At 38.0% G+C, this 17,229-nt stretch overlaps 3 protein-coding genes and 2 long non-coding RNA genes across 6 annotated transcripts in view; 4 read left to right on the top strand and 1 right to left on the bottom strand.

The window, feature by feature from the left end:
• Window positions 1–4,938, top strand: part of LOC127849318 (kyphoscoliosis peptidase-like) — a 174,139-nt gene extending 169,201 nt beyond the window's left edge. Inside the window, exons 5-7 of the mRNA XM_052382038.1 lie at window positions 3,401–3,520; window positions 3,833–4,637; window positions 4,930–4,938. Coding sequence (XP_052237998.1) covers window positions 3,401–3,520; window positions 3,833–4,637; window positions 4,930–4,938 — 934 coding nt within the window. The remainder of the gene's footprint in view (window positions 1–3,400; window positions 3,521–3,832; window positions 4,638–4,929) is intronic.
• Window positions 529–2,031, top strand: LOC127847769 (uncharacterized). The gene is made up of 3 exons (XM_052379906.1): window positions 529–660; window positions 1,247–1,411; window positions 1,601–2,031. The coding sequence occupies exons 1-3, from the start codon at window positions 538–540 to the stop codon at window positions 1,784–1,786; spliced, it is 474 nt and encodes a 157-aa protein (XP_052235866.1). The 5' UTR covers window positions 529–537; the 3' UTR covers window positions 1,787–2,031.
• A 1,916-nt stretch (window positions 4,939–6,854) lies between the features above and the next one.
• LOC127848296 (uncharacterized) lies at window positions 6,855–9,423 on the bottom strand. Its single transcript, XR_008034445.1, has 3 exons — window positions 8,547–9,423; window positions 7,965–8,065; window positions 6,855–7,457 (listed from the first exon to the last, which is right to left on the bottom strand). It is a non-coding gene; the product is annotated as an uncharacterized LOC127848296 (long non-coding RNA).
• Window positions 9,424–9,503: 80 nt separating this feature from the next.
• Window positions 9,504–14,133, top strand: LOC127848295 (uncharacterized). Its single transcript, XM_052380669.1, has 4 exons — window positions 9,504–9,852; window positions 10,678–10,851; window positions 11,450–11,740; window positions 12,601–14,133. The coding sequence occupies exons 1-4, from the start codon at window positions 9,629–9,631 to the stop codon at window positions 13,355–13,357; spliced, it is 1,446 nt and encodes a 481-aa protein (XP_052236629.1). The 5' UTR covers window positions 9,504–9,628; the 3' UTR covers window positions 13,358–14,133.
• Window positions 14,134–14,156: 23 nt separating this feature from the next.
• Window positions 14,157–15,435, top strand: LOC127848294 (uncharacterized). 2 transcript variants are annotated; one of them, XR_008034444.1, is made up of 2 exons: window positions 14,157–14,886; window positions 15,194–15,435. It is a non-coding gene; the product is annotated as an uncharacterized LOC127848294 (long non-coding RNA). The 2 variants fall into 2 exon arrangements; XR_008034443.1 differs by lacking the exon at window positions 14,157–14,886 and adding an exon at window positions 14,924–15,044.
• Window positions 15,436–17,229: the final 1,794 nt, after the last annotated feature.

Genomic DNA, 17,229 nt, shown 5'->3' with positions numbered 1-17,229 from the left:
ACTAACAGCACATTATATAGACTTTACATTTTATTTACACACAAAAGGAATCATTATATACACCAATTAAATTAATGAAAAACTCACTCAAACTTCTTGCATCAGTACATGTCGACGCTCAACCCAATTCTCTCCAGATTCTCTTTGTTCCTGGCTTTTGTTCAAATATGCCTACCCCCCTACATATTTGGATATTGTGATAGCGTGGATTGACACTTATAGGCCCCAAATATTTAATTAATATGTATCATGGCAACTGATTAATTATCTGACAAACAGACTATGCCGAGCAACAGAACAGAACAGTGTTTGCTAATTTATAATACGAAACGATAACAACACATCTGATAAAAGACGTCTACCATGCCCCGATGGCATAACAAAAGTATCCATTAAGTTCATATACTAAAAAAATGAAATAATAGGCATCTTAAATATTGTGTATAAAATGTCCACTAACGCACTCTATATGATCTGTAAAGCGCAGGAGTTTAAAATCTTTTGGATATCTGACGTGACCTTACCCCGCGAGACTTGATGACTCACAGCGGGGCCACGTACTCTGGATCCGGCAGGGTGCGACTGGATCAACCCCTGGCCTACAGGGACGAACAAGGCAACCTGCAGCTGTACAAACCGGGCGAGGCGCCAACCATACTGGTAAGTGCACGTGTTATATCGTGCAGTTGTGACAGCCTCGCACATTAACTCATTTATGCCTAGCGTCTAGAAAAAAGGCCTTGGCAAACAGCGTAGACCCAGATGAGACGTCGCATGATGCGTCTCATCAGGTTCTGCGCTATTTCTTTAAAGAATTTCTGTAAGAAATATTCTAAATATAGAAATAAATATACTAGACATCCCTAATTTTGGAAATAAATTAATCCAATTTAGAAGGATGGGAAAGTCCAAAAATGCATAAATGGGTTAAGTTATCAATCAACTGACCGTGTAAGGAGACTTCGGTGATTATGAATCTAGATAAGTTGAACATATAGATTAATGGAATAATGAATAAAATTGAATATGATTATGAAATAGAGGATATTTGCATGCTTTTTTGGTATTGCATTGAAATCTGTTCTATGTTAAGTGTTCTAAGTAAAGAAGAAGTTGTCTCCAAATAGATTTCGAAATACAATTTAACCATGTTGGCAAGCGCCAAATGTCTATTATTATATGTTATGTTTTAAGTTTTATACAATATAATGAAAATGAAATGTTGTTTGTCCGTGTGTTCTTTTAGAAACCAATGACCCCTCAAGAAACGGAAATTGAAAGCTCTGATACACACAGCTCCATGTCCATCAGAGACGAGAGTCAAGTCGGAGAGGAGGGCCGGAAATCCGGTGTCGGAGAGACATACACGCCAGTGATGAATCCTCCGCGTTTGTTGTCAAGAAATGCACAGGTCCGTGCCGCTCTACGGTTGTTTAGATTTATTTGAATTACTCTTGTCCTAGTGTCAAAATACCGAAATCAAAATGTCTATTGTTCTCATTTTGTGAAAATCCAATCATCAATTAAGAAACATCTAAATGTGTCAAACACAAATATGTAAATGCGATATTACACTTAAGCAACACGTATTTTGTTTCAGACTAGTTTCGTCTCCCAAGACGATGAAATCGTGGTTCCAGTTTCCCCTGTACCGGAAGTGAAGACCGCGAGGAGACGCAGGAAGGACGTCATGCGCAACGACATGGTGTTCAAAGAAATCGACCAGCACTCAATGCGGGTATTTTGGCGCTCAACATCCGAGCTGAAAACTTCTGATAAACAGTGAAACCTGTCTAAACAGAAAAGCGTCTAGTGTTGGCCGATCGTTCGGTTGTTGTTATGTTTACCGAGGCCTCATTTCGTTCGTGCCCATGCATAGTCCAGTTAAAATTTGTAACTCGTGCTTATAACTGCTGATACGTATGTGTTTGATGCATTAAGGATGTGTGGATTTACATGACTATGCATTTCATAGCCATAATTAAGAAGCTGTTCACTACAGGTTCCTAAGGTTGTAAGGTCCGTACCCATTCTTGCTTTTAATGTTGAGTTGAAACTGTTTATATGATTCTCTCATATTTGATAAATCTGTTCTCAAGTGAACCTTTGTAATTGATAGCATTCATAATATTTCTAACATATATGGCACGTTATCTCTTGCGGAATCCTCTTTTTGACGATACATTAATTGAACAAGCACAATCCCCTTCATAGGTGACCGGAAGTTTTACTAACCGTCAATGTTTTGTATTTACATCCATCAGTTTGACTCAGTTATTAAAAAGAGGAGCCGCAAGAGATTACATGCCGTGTATACATTTACTGCTTGCTTCGTGTTTTTGACGATTGTAGTGGTGCTTTTATTTTATTGTAATGATACGTGTTTTACGTCGTAGGCGCCCCCCTTGACTAAGGAGAGCCTTCCTCGGCTGGTCGAGTATCTCGTGGCATACGCCGACAACTCGTTCGAGAAGGTTCGAGCCTTCTACGTCTGGATCACTCACAACATAAAGTACGTGCACGGTATGAGCGGCTGGGGAGCTGATTTCACAATCGTCCTTCGTTTTTACACGGTCTTGTTTTATATAATTTGATCATAGTGCCAATGAATACTGCATTATATATGAGAATAACAATCAGAATTTGAACATTGATGTTTGCTCTTCATTTAACGCGAACCACGATTAACCCAATATTGATATGACTGCCCAACCATACGTGAATGTATCTTAATGAGCCGTGTTATGAGAAAACTGGGCATAATGCATGTGCGTAAAGTGTCGTCCCAGATTAGGCTGTGCAGTCCACACAGGCTAATCAGGGACGTCATTTTCCGCTTTTATGACATTTTTCGTTTAAATGAAGTCTCTACTAAGCAAAAATCCAATTTAGGCGGAAAGTGTCGTCCCTCATTAGCCTGTGCGGACTGTACAGGCTAATCTGGGACGACACTTTGCGCACATGCATTATACCCAGTTTAAACAGAACGCTGCTCAAATAGTTTAATGAAAGTTCAAGATGTTGGTCAAACAGGGAACATCGCGGTTGTTAGGCAGCAACGTCATAATGGCTGTTCCTGCAATAGCGTTCAGTCACAGTCGAACAATTCCGCAGTCATCACATATCTCCCATCTGAGACATGAAAGATGTTCTCATTTTTGTCTCCACATGATCTATCAATACATTATGTCTTAATATTTTAACGCATCTCGGCTCTCGGTTAGATTCTAGAACATAGAAGGGAATCCAACTACAATTAGCCCTTGTTTTTCGTGTGAAAACGATACAACACCCGATATCTAAATCAAATGAAAAGGCATCCGCATCTGGGATATTTTTGCTGTTTTAAAAGTGGACACTCAAAATAAAAACTTTACTGGCATCTAACCTACTCTTTCAGTTATGACACATCCGGGTACTTCAACCGTGCGCCACTGCGTCCCACCGACCCGGACTCGGTACTGGCTAATCGCGTGACTGTCTGCGAGGGCTATTGTAGACTGTTCGCTGCGTTTTGCAGGTCAGATCTTCTGATGGCACACCGTACAATGAAGGGATTAATGAATATGTAATGTCATACCATATTCAATAAACGAACTAAGGAATAATGTTTGTCGGCGAGCGAATTAATACTATTTTTATTAAATGACATTATTCTTTTGAAGTCTATTTAGACAGACTGCATTTACATCTGGATCTAGCGGTCAGAATAATATTGCTACACGTATTACAGGTACAGGTATTTTTATTAAAAATCACACACATATAAAATCGTGTTTTGATCACAACCACAATTATACAATGCGTAAACTAAAATTGTTTTGACTTTCAGTGAAGCAGAGATTCCGGCTAAGATCATTTGTGGCTACGCAAAATCATACGGCTATCAGCCTGGCGATGACGTAATGAGCGATAGTCACAACGCACATGCGTGGAATTCAGTATACATCGACAACGATTGGTTCCTTGTGGATGTCACGTGGGGAGCAGGATTCGTGAAGTCAAAGGAGAGAAAATACGTATCAAGGTTTACAAACGCGTATTTTCTGACAGATCCAGAAGTGTTTATCACAGATCATTTTCCTTTCCCGGTGAAATCATTTGAACGCTACGAAAGCGATACAAAGTGGCAACTGCTGGAGAAGCCTTTGTCCGCATTGGAGTTCTGTTCTGTTGTGAATTTCGACCAGTGTGGTAAGGACTGGGGCATTCGCAGTCTTACGCATCATAAAGCGATAATTTATAACATCGAGTATGAAATAGATATCGAATTAGAAACAATGCACACAAACATATCAGACTTTCTTGCATTCCTATACGAAGGGGAGCGGAAAATTGACAACTTCATTTTCGCGTATATGCCGACGGATAAAACAGTGCGCGTCCATGTCTGTATGCCTGGGCGAGGGGTATTCACCCTGCAAGTTTATGCACGCAGACAACGAGACAGTCCACATGGTGACTTCCAGCCAATTGTAAAATACATTTTGCAGTGCAACAAATCATTTGATCAGCCTTTAACTTACCCAACCCACCACACGTTGTATGGGCCCGTTAAAGAGTTAGCGAAATACGGCATTGACAGCATAGAGCAAGGCGTGTACCATGTTGCAGACGACGGGGAGATCATATTTTCTGTGAAACCGAAACGCTATATTGACATTTTTCCCAGGCTTCATTTTCAAGACCACACCATCGACTTAAAAAATTACTGTTTTGTTGACCACTCGGATTGTGGGATGTTCCTGAATGTGATAGTTCGGCTACGTTACGAAGGCCATTACAAACTCGTTTTATTTGGTAAACAAGAAAATAGTTCCACGTTTACGCCTTTCGCTTCGTATCTTATAAAATGCACCAAAGCGTGCATAGACGGAGTATTTCCTGACGCTCATGATTATGCACTCAAATATAAATGTTGCATACTAGAGCCGTTAATCAAAGCGCTATATCCTTCCGCGGAGGTTTTGTTTTGTGTCAAGTCGCCTATAGCTAAGTCACTTAAGTGCAACGGTACAGTACTAACAAAGAAAGACGACGGTACGTTCGAAGGTACGGTGAAAATACCGGGCGATGATTGCACGGTGGTGATGGAGGGATGCGGACTCGATGGCATATTTCATCGTCTTTATTCCTACCACGTGGATACTCAACTGGACAAGTTTTAATATTTTGCTGGAAGAATATACTGTATAAAATAAAACACAATTATTGTTATCTTATGTAAAATAATTATCACATTAACATGAGACTTCGAGTAAACGATAGACAGCTACACCAATAAAATACTCTGCACGCACAATTAGTACCGGTAATACAGGTCGCAGAAAGAAACATTTCCAAAGTACGCACACACAGATTGGACGAATTTATATGAGCTGCTTTCTGACATATTGTTTAGGCATGTTTACGCGTTTTAGGGGCCTAAACCCGCCGACACGGTAGAACGACAAAAATATGCGCAGATAAGACATATACATGTACTTTCCTTTTTGTTAATGTTGTATGATGGCTGATTTCTGTCATACGTGCAGGAGAGTGTTGCCAAAACGAACGATAATACTGTAAGTGTTTGAATAGTTAATATAAATCAAGTTCAAATTACCGTACAGAGTATAAACAATAAAAATACATAATTAATAGATACGGGAAAATAACACTACTGCTGAACAACAATTATAGTGTTATGTAGAAAAGTATGGCGTACCATTTGGGTCAAAAGTCAACAAGACCAACTAGGTTAAATGAAAATGTACGTCGACGTACAATATGTACGTCGACGAACATTTTTTTGTACGTCGACGTACAAAATTGTACGTCGACGTACAATTTGTACGTCGACGTACAATATGTACGTCGACGTACAAAAAATGTACGTCGACGTACATATTGTACGTCGACGCACATATTGTACGTCGACGTACAATTTTTCTGAACAGCCAATCAAACCACTCGTCTCTTGAGCCGCTTTTCCTTCAGACTTATTCATAAGGTTATATTACACTAATTCCGATTCCCATAGGGTCCCATTATAAAACTGACAACTTTCACAGCATTTTTCTTGCCTTTCCGACGTATCAATTTTTCCGAACCTGGTATCATTTTAAAGATGGATCTGTCATCTTCCAATAATTGCAATCAAAAACATACCGTCTCGCAACTTCTAAGAAAGTAAATCGCTGTCGAATGAACCCACCGTAGAAAAACGTGTTTCGGAATCCTAATTTCGACAAAAGCCCCACACAATAGAAAACACACCCTCAAAAGTTCATCTTTCAAGTTAGCTTCCAATCCAAGGCATCAAAGTACTCCAGACACATACAGGATATTACAAATAACCACAAAAGACATGTCTCACATTGTTAAATGGCTTATATTCAAGAAGAGAAAAGGAACTCTTTAGAAATAGGCACTACTTTCGAATGGACCACGGAGGGATACACAATGATTTAGTGTAATGTAACCTTTAAGGGAACTCAACTTTGTCCTATCTTTTTCAAACTTTCTCCACATGAGATTTCAACTATTTCCACAATGAATATGCAATTTCAGTGCATTCGGATGGGGGTAAAGGCCTTAAAATGGCCATTTAAAGCGGTGACTAAATTGGCCGCAGTCAAGTCGGAATGCATGATTTTTAGTCTAAGTGACGACAGCTGATTTTGCGTCTCCAATTATTGTTACGCGTAACTTTCATGGCAAAAACTGGTATCATTGCATGCGAAATTCACCAATATATCAGCAAAAGGCCCAAATAAATGTATTGATTGTGAATCAGTGTACTTTTCTTGATGAAATAGGAGACTTTTTTTAAATTTTAAGCACTTTTTTCAATAAAAAACTCACTGACAGCATATAAAATCATGTTTTTTAAGAAAATTATTATTAAAAGCTTCACTTACAATCTAAACATACACATTGCAATTACAAAAATTAATGCTATTATGATGAGAGGCATAATTTTCAGCTTTCAAGCCCATACAAGCCGGCTACCCAAAATTAACACTTAAAAAGGCGCAAATCGCTCCTTCAACAGCTTACGACACAAAGTGACACTTAATGCGCATCCAGATAGTCTCTCTCATATAAATAAGTCCAGTTAGCGACATTTTATTAAGTATTCTCTTTAAAATCCAGTGTTGAAAGCGTAAGTTTTGCAAAAATGTCCACAGTCACCATGCAAAAGAGCATGTTTGCTAAGGAATTCCTACGCGAGTGGCCACACTAATGTCGTGGCAGGAAAGTCATTTGGGTGTGATTCCTCTGTAGTTCAGTGAACATTCATTCCACTACCTGGGGATGACTATCAGGATCAATTTTCCCAGCTTGGTGTAGTGTTGACCTTTCAGGATGTTGATGGATCGTCCACAAGCGCTGCACCACTGCGGCCTCTGTTCAGGACACAGAGTCGGATTGAGGTGTACACAAACCCGCAGTCAGGCAAGGATCATCCAGACCTTTAATAAAATAAAATGTTTAGGCCCCTGAAACTGGCAATTATGTTCAACACTGAGATAAGGAAACACATAGAGGAGACATCATGCCATGGCTTTCTCATTATTGACACGGCAAACTCGAGCAGCCGGGGACTTGGCTCTTAACAAAAACAGGTATGCTCCATCAATGTGAGCAAGATGGCATGTCAGAGTTAAAAAGGGCAAACAAACATACAAAAGAGATATGTAGGAAATTAGAAATTAAATGCCAGAAGTAATTTTAAGTATTGTTTTTCTGTCTGCAAGGGTTGCTGTGGAAAATAGTGCTTAACGCATAGTTTGGCCTGTAGGGGTTCTGCTAGCAAGAACAAATCGAAGTCATATCTGCCCGCCAACTGTAAGCTTGAGATAACCATATCTGATGAAGTACTGCTTTGAGAATGCATTCTTATTGTACTTGAACCAGATCGCATTGACAGCACAAGGCTTCAGACCCCCCAAAAGTGTGAGGCTTTCAATAGTGCTTACCTGATACCAGACCGCATTGCCCGAGACAGTGACTTTCTCCCGGAACTGCACAGGCTGCATCCGCAGCACAACCCTTAAGCTCAATCATGGTCTGGCTGACTCTGAAATAGTGAAATCTGAATTTACAGATGCTCATTTGTCTAAAGGTTATGAGTTTATTGCCTATCTTATTAAAAGCAAACACAATGACATGCTTAAAAAGACATGTGCATTTCTGAAAAGACATACAGCTGCCCGATACTTGACTAGGAAAAGGCGCTATGGTCTTCACTCTGAAATTCATTACTCTAAGGGCTTAACAGAACAAAAGCCAGATCTTACAGCTAATTGGCCCCACCTACAGCTAAATATGCTTTATAGGTTGAAAATAAAGTTATTTGTCTGAAGAACTAGTGCTATTAACTCATCAGCTATGTTGCTCGACTGGCCGCAATTCTGTAAACATAGTGTATATATGGAAATACCTAGTCTACCACCTGCACCGCACCACTACGTCCACTGTAAAAATACACAGCTAAGTTAGTACTTTAACGAACAAACTGAAATTCATGAGTTAATTAAACAATCAGTATGATGACTCACATTGAAATCATGTCCAGTGCACCAGTCAGAGCAAGACAGCTAGCGGATTGTTGACCATCTACGGCTCAAGGACAAACGGTCAGGCCTACAAACAAAGAGAAAAATGGCATAAATGGGTTGCATGCATGTAATTTTGCATATTTTTCATCTTGCTCTCCACCTGAAACTTCAATCTATGGACATAATAATATTTACATTTAAGATTTGTTGGAAATCTTACCCTTACTTGTCCATACCAGGTCCCCCACCCATCCGGAACAGTCCAAAACCACCTAAAACATCCATTTGGACCAAAATATTGACACCTCTCATCTATTTTAGCACCCAAATCATCAAAACATTCATTAAAATTCATTTTCTACTTGTCTCGCTTGCAGACGAATCCATGTGACCTTGACATTGCAGTAAATGTGCTTTTTAAAGGTTATATTACACTAATTCCGATTCCCATAGGGTCCCATTATAAAACTGACAACTTTCACAGCATTTTTCTTGCCTTTCCGACGTATCAATTTTTCCGAACCTGGTATCATTTTAAAGATGGATCTGTCATCTTCCAATAATTGCAATCAAAAACATACCGTCTCGCAACTTCTAAGAAAGTAAATCGCTGTCGAATGAACCCACCGTAGAAAAACGTGTTTCGGAATCCTAATTTCGACAAAAGCCCCACACAATAGAAAACACACCCTCAAAAGTTCATCTTTCAAGTTAGCTTCCAATCCAAGGCATCAAAGTACTCCAGACACATACAGGATATTACAAATAACCACAAAAGACATGTCTCACATTGTTAAATGGCTTATATTCAAGAAGAGAAAAGGAACTCTTTAGAAATAGGCACTACTTTCGAATGGACCACGGAGGGATACACAATGATTTAGTGTAATGTAACCATAATAATCGTTTTAAAAAAAACTTTTTAATTGAGGACAAAATGGATAAAAATATCAAAAGTGAAATAATAAAAAATAAATAAATAAGTATCTATACTTGACGGTATTTATTCTAAAATCGTTTCAAGTAATAAATATTATTAAGTCCTAAGACCGGTCTAGTCCATATCCGGTTTCCAAAAAAATATGGCGGACGTCGAAGGTTTTCGAGAAGAAGCAACTCGCATTATTCACTCTTTATGTAGAAATTTAATGACGCAAGATACAGATGCAAATTTGTGTGAAGCTAGTCTTATCACTTTGACAGCATTAAGTCGGAATGCACGACGTATGTGTACCCGTTATCCCATTTTTGAACGGTTGTGTGAGATTATCGACTCGTTGATGTCGACAATTGAAGAGCGAAAGAGGTTAGTATTTTCCCTGACCATTTAAATAATTTTCGATCCAATTACTTGCGGACTATTTGTTTCTATTGACCGGCTTTCGCGAAGCCTGCAATATCTTAAACCAATCCTCGACCAATTAGGTAATAAGATGAAATAATCCAACGTACATTGACTTTGAGTCGTAGGCGGTGCTCTTGTTATTACTATTATAACTAATCATAATATCAACAAAAGTGATTATCTTGATACAGTTAATATTTCTATGCACTTGTTTACAGGAGCATTCAGTTGTTGGTTGGTTAACAAAACAACAAATAATCAGACAAAGACTGGTTCGTTGCTTCGTGTTTATTGTCACACAATTGATTTCCGTCATCATTGCGGCATGCTGTTTTAGTAGGCGAAAGCGTTATTTGACACAATGTAGTGCGCTTAAGATCGATTTTGTACGGTTAAGTCCATGGAAAATGCATTAATAAACATGTTTTTGGTAATTCTTTAATAGTTTTTTCCCCGTAATTTACATTATACAGTGCGGGTTCGGTACTGACATTGCTCTTTCTGTACTTATACAGCGTTAGTTGTCATAATGTTGCGCGCTTGAGAACAAATTTGTACGAAATATTCCATGAAAAATGCATTTATACACAAGTTTTCAGTTATACTTCAATTGGAAATTTAACTGATTTACTGATTATTTCCATAACATACATTTTACAGTGCGCTTTCGGTAATGCTTTTGCGCTTTCGGTACCGATACCGAAAGCGCGCGCTTTTGGTAAATCTAGTAACCGCTATAATATAATATTATTTGTGTTGTAACTTTTGTTGATTTTATCTTTTCAGGACGCTGCAGCCTCTCGTTGGTTTCTTCGCCGCAAAACAGACTACAACCAGAGGCAGACCACTTTACGTCATTAGTCGAGAGCAGCTGGAGTATCTAGTTGAAGCAGGCTTCAAACGAAGAGCTATTGCTAGTCTGCTTCAGGTGTCAGATTCTGTTATTAAGCGCAGCCTCAGGTATGTTATCCAGTCAATTGAAAAAACATTGTGTATGCAGGGTGTCCCAAAAAACCGAAACCACTGGAAAATGTTTTAATATACAGATAATATTATGCCCTTTTGACACATTATTATTGAATGTTAAATGGGTATTAGTTAGGTTCATTAATCACAAGGTGGCAATTTTTAGGAAGTGATTTCATTTTTTTATAAAATGAAGTCATTAAGTACTTCTTTTACGAATTAAAATCAACCTAAAATTCAAAATGAACAACTGCAAGACAGTTTCTCAGATAATGCAAGTGTTGTATAAGGCAACAATGTTATATTATTGAAGATACAGAAGTGCAGTTGAAACATGTTATTTAAATGAATACTTGTATAGCGATTTGGTAAACTGATTGTTTAAAATAGAAAAACAATCTCAACTCAAGATCTGGACGAAGGGAAAATCGAGTACTTTAGTCAGATTGCACTGCATGGGGAGCCACAACACAAGATCTTGATTGCTGCAAAGGCACAAACATACAGCAAAACATATTTTCTCCCTTCTCAGTGAGGTATATATTTCATATTCACTCAAAATAAACAAATATTCTCTATTATATATTTTCAGGTCATATGGTATAAGCATCAGAGGAAGGTACTCAAGCATCTCCAACGAGGAACTTGACAATCTGGTCCGAGAGATAACAGATGGCAATCAGACACTTGGGCAACGAATGGTTCAGGGACATCTTCAGAGTCTAGGACATCGGGTTCAAAGACAACGTGTTGCTGACAGTCTGATCCGGGTTGACGAAGCAGCTGTAGCCATGCGATGGTGTCACTCGATTCGGCGAAGGGTGTACAATGTTGCTGGTCCAAACTCATTGTGGCACATAGATGGAAACCACAAATTGATAAGGTACAAAATTACTATGATTCGTATTTTTAACAAATTAAGATTAAATAGGTTGATTAAATAAATACCTTTGGTCAAAATGTTAACCTTGGTGATATCTTATTATCTAAGTCAAGTTAGAAGTAAGGTCACTAGGTTAAATAATAGAAAAACCTTGTTAACGCTTTAGAGGCAATATTTTTTCTTAAATCATCTTGAAAGGGGTGGGGACTTGAAAGGCTGTTTTTGGCCCTAATATCAAAAATCATGTGAGAAAGTATATAAACCTTTTATATTACCGTTAACCGTTACCTCAATGAACTTAGAATATTTATAAAAAAAATCTTTGCTGTTTCCATATTGAACAAGCATCTAAAAAAAAAGCTGACATAGTGGAATTTTGGATAATTTTCAGTCAAATTTTGGCAGAAATTGTGAAAAATAAATGACATCAAACTAAATTTTAAATGTTATCTAACACATATTTTGTGCAATTTGGTGTTGTTTGTTGATTGGGGAGGCATTTAAATATTGCGTTATATGCCAAAAAGATGCATTAAATTGCTCTAATTGCTCAAAATTCCATTTTCCTAATTTCAGCTTTTTTTAGAATGTTGTGGAAACTGTGTATCAGTTTTCTTCAATTTCTGCCTAAATTGTATAAGATTAAAAACTTAAAATTTGGGTTACAGTTAGATAAGAAGGTATATTCAACAGATTTGAATTTTGTGACTAATTTGGGCCCAATTATTTTGGTTTGACTTGTTACCCCATTCCACTTGAGGCCATATATAAACACCAAATCAAACAAAATACTTTGCAATTATAGTACATTTACATTGTAATATCTATTCAAGTATGTACAATTTTTTATTTTTTTTCAGATGGGGTTTTGTCATACACGGAGGCATTGATGGCTTCTCGCGGATGTGTGTTTTCCTCCAAGCTGCAACCAACAACAAGGCTACCACGATGACAAAAGCCTTCATGACAGGCACCCAGTGCTATGGTGTCCCATCAAGAGTCCGCAGCGATCACGGGCTGGAAAATACCGGCGTTGGGGCGTTTATGATAGCGCATCGTGGACCTCGTCGGGGTTCTTTCATCACGGGAAGGAGCGTCCACAATCAGCGGATTGAACGCATGTGGCGTGACCTGTTTGCCAGTGCAACAAACGTGTTTCACGGATTGTTTTCACATCTTGAGGAGTCTGGACAGTTGGATTTGACAAATCCAGTGCACATGTGGTGCCTTCATCACGTGTTTGTGCCTCGTGTCCAGCGAGCGTTAGACATATTCCGTGAGGGCTGGAACTGCCACAGGTTGAGCAGTGAAAGAGGTAGAACCCCCACACAGCTCTACATTGAGGGCATGATGCGCCAAGCTGGACAGGGTCATAGGGGCATCGACGACATGGTGTTCCGTGCTCCGGAGGAAGACATCCAAGACCATACTGAATATGGTATTGACGATGAGGTCGAGGTAGCCCCCCGAGAAGACATGATCACCAATGTGTCAAATGTAGACTGTCCTCTGAATGAGCAGGACTTCACAAGACTAACACAAACTTTGAACATTGAGAGTGACCACCAGGGTGTGGATTGTTTCTTGGCATGTGTTGAGTTTTGCAATTCTGTGTAGTGACCAAGCTATGATTACATGAAACTGCTTATATGGTGACCAGAATCAGATAGTGAATTATCGGATGATGATTGTTGTGGCAACTAGTCTAGTTGCCATAACAATCATCATCCGATAATTCACTATCTGATTCTGGGTCATATTCTAATATAGTTTAGATTAGAATCACCTGAAACTGTTTTATATTCTGGAAAATTTACTATTTAAAGTCAAATTGGTGTTAGTACATGTTTTAATGTTTTTTAATACATGTATATCTGTTATTATCAAAATCTTGATAATTGAGACTCTCATTATCTCTCAATATTCTCATTTGGTATTTTATTTGTGCTTTTCATAACATGTACACTTCTTTTTATCAGACTTTTATTAATTAAGTTATGTACATGTACTCATTTGTTAATGTCACTTAAAGTGCCAGACATATACTCATCTGATATCAGACTGTAATTTATTAAGTAATATACTCATTTGGTAATTTCATTTGAAGTGCTAGTCATAAACTCTTGGTAAAATGTTATTGTGTTAAGTGGAGGTTCATTATATTGAGATTGTTCTTTGTCAGTCTGACAGGTCAATTTTTGCAACTGTTTAAATGATCTCATGTGCTAAGAGTTAAACACTGTTATTGTACTGTTTATTGTGTACTCTTAACACAGTATTACTTATAAATGTTCTAGTATTTGCTCATAAAATGCTTCAGTATAATTGTTTTAATTCTTGTGATGTTTATCAGACTTTATTTTTCTTAAGGTAACTTACTCCTTTGGTAATTCTATTTGAATTGCTAGTTACATTCTCTTGGTAAAATGCGATTGTGTTAAATAGAGGATCATAATATTGAATATTATTGTTTGACAGTTGATAAAGATGTTTACAGTTTTTATACGCCCGTATAAAATACGGGACGTATTATGTGAAACCCCTTGGCGGCGGGCGGGCGGCGGGCGGCGGGCGGGCGGCGGGCGGAAGGCATCACTTTGTCCGGACTCTAATTCAAATTGTATTCATCCGATCTTCACCAAACTTGGTCAGCAGTTGCATCTAGTTGATATCTAGGCCAAGTTCGAATATGGGTCATGCCAGGTCAAAAACTAGGTCATAGGGTCAATAAGTGCATTTTCAAAGGGGCCACTTTGTCCGGACTCTATTTCAAATTGTATTCATCCGATCTTCACCAAACTTGGTCAGCAGTTGCATCTAGTTGATATCTAGGCCAAGTTCGAATATGGGTCATGCCGGGTCAAAAACTAGGTCATAGGGTCAATAAGTGCATTTTCAAAGGGGCCACTTTGTCCGGACTCTATTTCAAATTGTATTCATCCGATCTTCACCAAACTTGGTCAGCAGTTGCATCTAGTTGATATATAGGCCAAGTTTCGAATATGGGTCATGCCGGGTCAAAAACTAGGTCATAGGGTCAATTAGTGCATTTTCAACGGCGCCACTGTTGTCCGGACTCTAATTCAAATTGTATTCATCCGATCTTCACCAAATTTGGTCAGAAGTTGTGTCTAGATGATATGTAGGTCAAGTTTCAATATGGGTCATGCCGGGTCAAAAAACTAGGTCACGAGGTTACTTAGTGCATTTCAAGCATTAAGCATGGTGTCCGCTCTCTAATTGAAGTAGTTTTCATCTGATCTTCACCTAATTTGGTCAGAAGTTGTGTCTAGATGATATGTAGGTCCAGTTCGAACATGGGTCATGCCGGGTCAAAAACGAGGTCACATAGTGCATTTCAAGCATTAAGCATGTTGTCCCGCTCTTTAATTGAAGTAGTTTTCATCTGATCTTCACCAAATTTAGTCAGATGTACATCTAAGTGATATCTAGGTCAAGTTCAAATATGGGTCATGCCGGGTCAATAACTAGGTCTTGAGGACACTTTCAAGCATTGAGCATGGTGTCCAAAACCTTCGAACGGGCGTACCTTGTGACAGTTTGGCACTCTTGTTACTGTTTCTTCTTATTTGCAATAACTACTTGTGGACTAGTCATTTAAATTAGTTTAGTTATATATTTTGAAATGTCATTGTCATTATTGGAAGTTATAACTTATTAAAATGTTAAAACTTCCAGTGTTTGTTTAATTCAGATTGTCATTAATACTGTAAAGAATACATGTTATGTACTGTACAGAAATTATACATAAAGCTAGGGCCCGGTCCCTTCGACCCCGACTTTATTTTCAGGATTTCAAATTTGGGACAATCGACACCCCGGAGAGTTGATGTACCTGAGGAATTTATTTTTTCTTAAACAATTCACATTAATATCCTCTTTTTTAACTGGGGAAATACATGTAAAAATATGTGCCAAAATCGCTCGAAAGCCACGATTTGGCACCTTTATTTAAAAAAAAACTTGGCCTCCTCAAATAATTCAAAAGACTGCTACAAAGAATTCTAATGAAAACCCTGATGTATGTCAGATATATGAAGTTTATATACTCAATGTCATGTTTCAGCGATTGTGTTGTTTTAAAAACATAAAGTTGATTTTGAAAGTGATATTTGAATGTTAAGCTCACCTGACACACAGTGACAAGATGAACGTTTGTGGCCGTGATTTTGTGACCATTAAACATTTCACCCTTAATACTCGAGTTCTTTCAATTCGCTGATCAAACTTGCCAGAAGTTGTATCTCAATTAAATTTATGTCAAGATTGAGAGTCATGTTGGGTCAGACACTAGGTCACTAGTTGATAGTATAGGAAACATTGCTCTAGAGGTCAGGTTTTTTCCTCATCAAACTTGTTCAGAATGTTCACCTAAATGATATCTTGGTCAAATTTAAACATGGTTCACTTGACTTATTAAAATAGGTCAAATTAAAGAAAAACAACGTTCGCACTCTAGTTACTGTTTCCTTCAGTTTGTTAGTGCAAACAACATACATGACGAGAAGTACCCAGCCTTACTGGAGGTACACCAGCAGAAATGTTATTCATAGGTATAGCCCTACACCAACCTTTCAATCAGATTCTTATATAATGTGAGTTCAAGGATAACATACAAGGTAATGGAAAAAAACTAATATCTTTCGTACCTTCGACGAGGTGTGTTATTCCAATGAAGTTACCTTGAGACGGTATATCAACCAAAAAAACTGAATTCAAATAACCAATGATGCCTATCAAAATCGAAGGTGAACACGAAGCCAAAATGCGCCTTGCACTTAATATAGCCAAAGAAGAAAAAAAAATAAACTAACATGGAGAACATATAATTAAAAAAAAAACATGATAGGTCAATGTCTAGATCACTAGGTCAAATAAAGAGAAATGTAAACTCTTTATCAAATAGCTAGATGTATACATCTTGATGATTCAATTGTAAATTGTACATGTTGTGCAAGGTCAAACACTAGGTAATCAGGTCTAAAGTAACACTCTAGTCACATTTTTGCTGTTAGTAATAGTAATGAGTGTTGGTCAAAATATGTGACCTCTGAAGTGTTAACAGTATAATAGTTGATATTAAACAAGTGCATCACAATTATGGACGCAGACACATGGCGGATCACAATAGCTCACAAACCAAAAATGACCCTATTCAAACTTTACCTATATAACAGAGGCATATTTAGTGATCAATATCGTTCAAAACTTGACCTGTAGAGCATTGGCATGTTTTTTTGCTCACATGTCTCATAGAGACAATCACTATACCAGTCATATCGGCATCCAACATTCCTTCCTTGTAAAACAGGTCCTAGTTGTGAGGACATCTTTGCAAAACCAGGTCACAATATGTATGAAGATGGTATAAAGGTGGAGTTTGTGTATCCTAGTTGTTTGCTTCTTATTTGGTTTTCACTATTTTCGAATAAGTGATAGCCTTTTTGATATATAGTATAGAGAAAATT

Source organism: Dreissena polymorpha, chromosome 10 (assembly GCF_020536995.1).
Source record: "Dreissena polymorpha isolate Duluth1 chromosome 10, UMN_Dpol_1.0, whole genome shotgun sequence".
Taxonomy (NCBI): domain Eukaryota; kingdom Metazoa; phylum Mollusca; class Bivalvia; order Myida; family Dreissenidae; genus Dreissena; species Dreissena polymorpha.
Note: the sequence above shows the minus strand (reverse complement) of the source record. Positions and strands in the feature narration are given on the sequence as shown.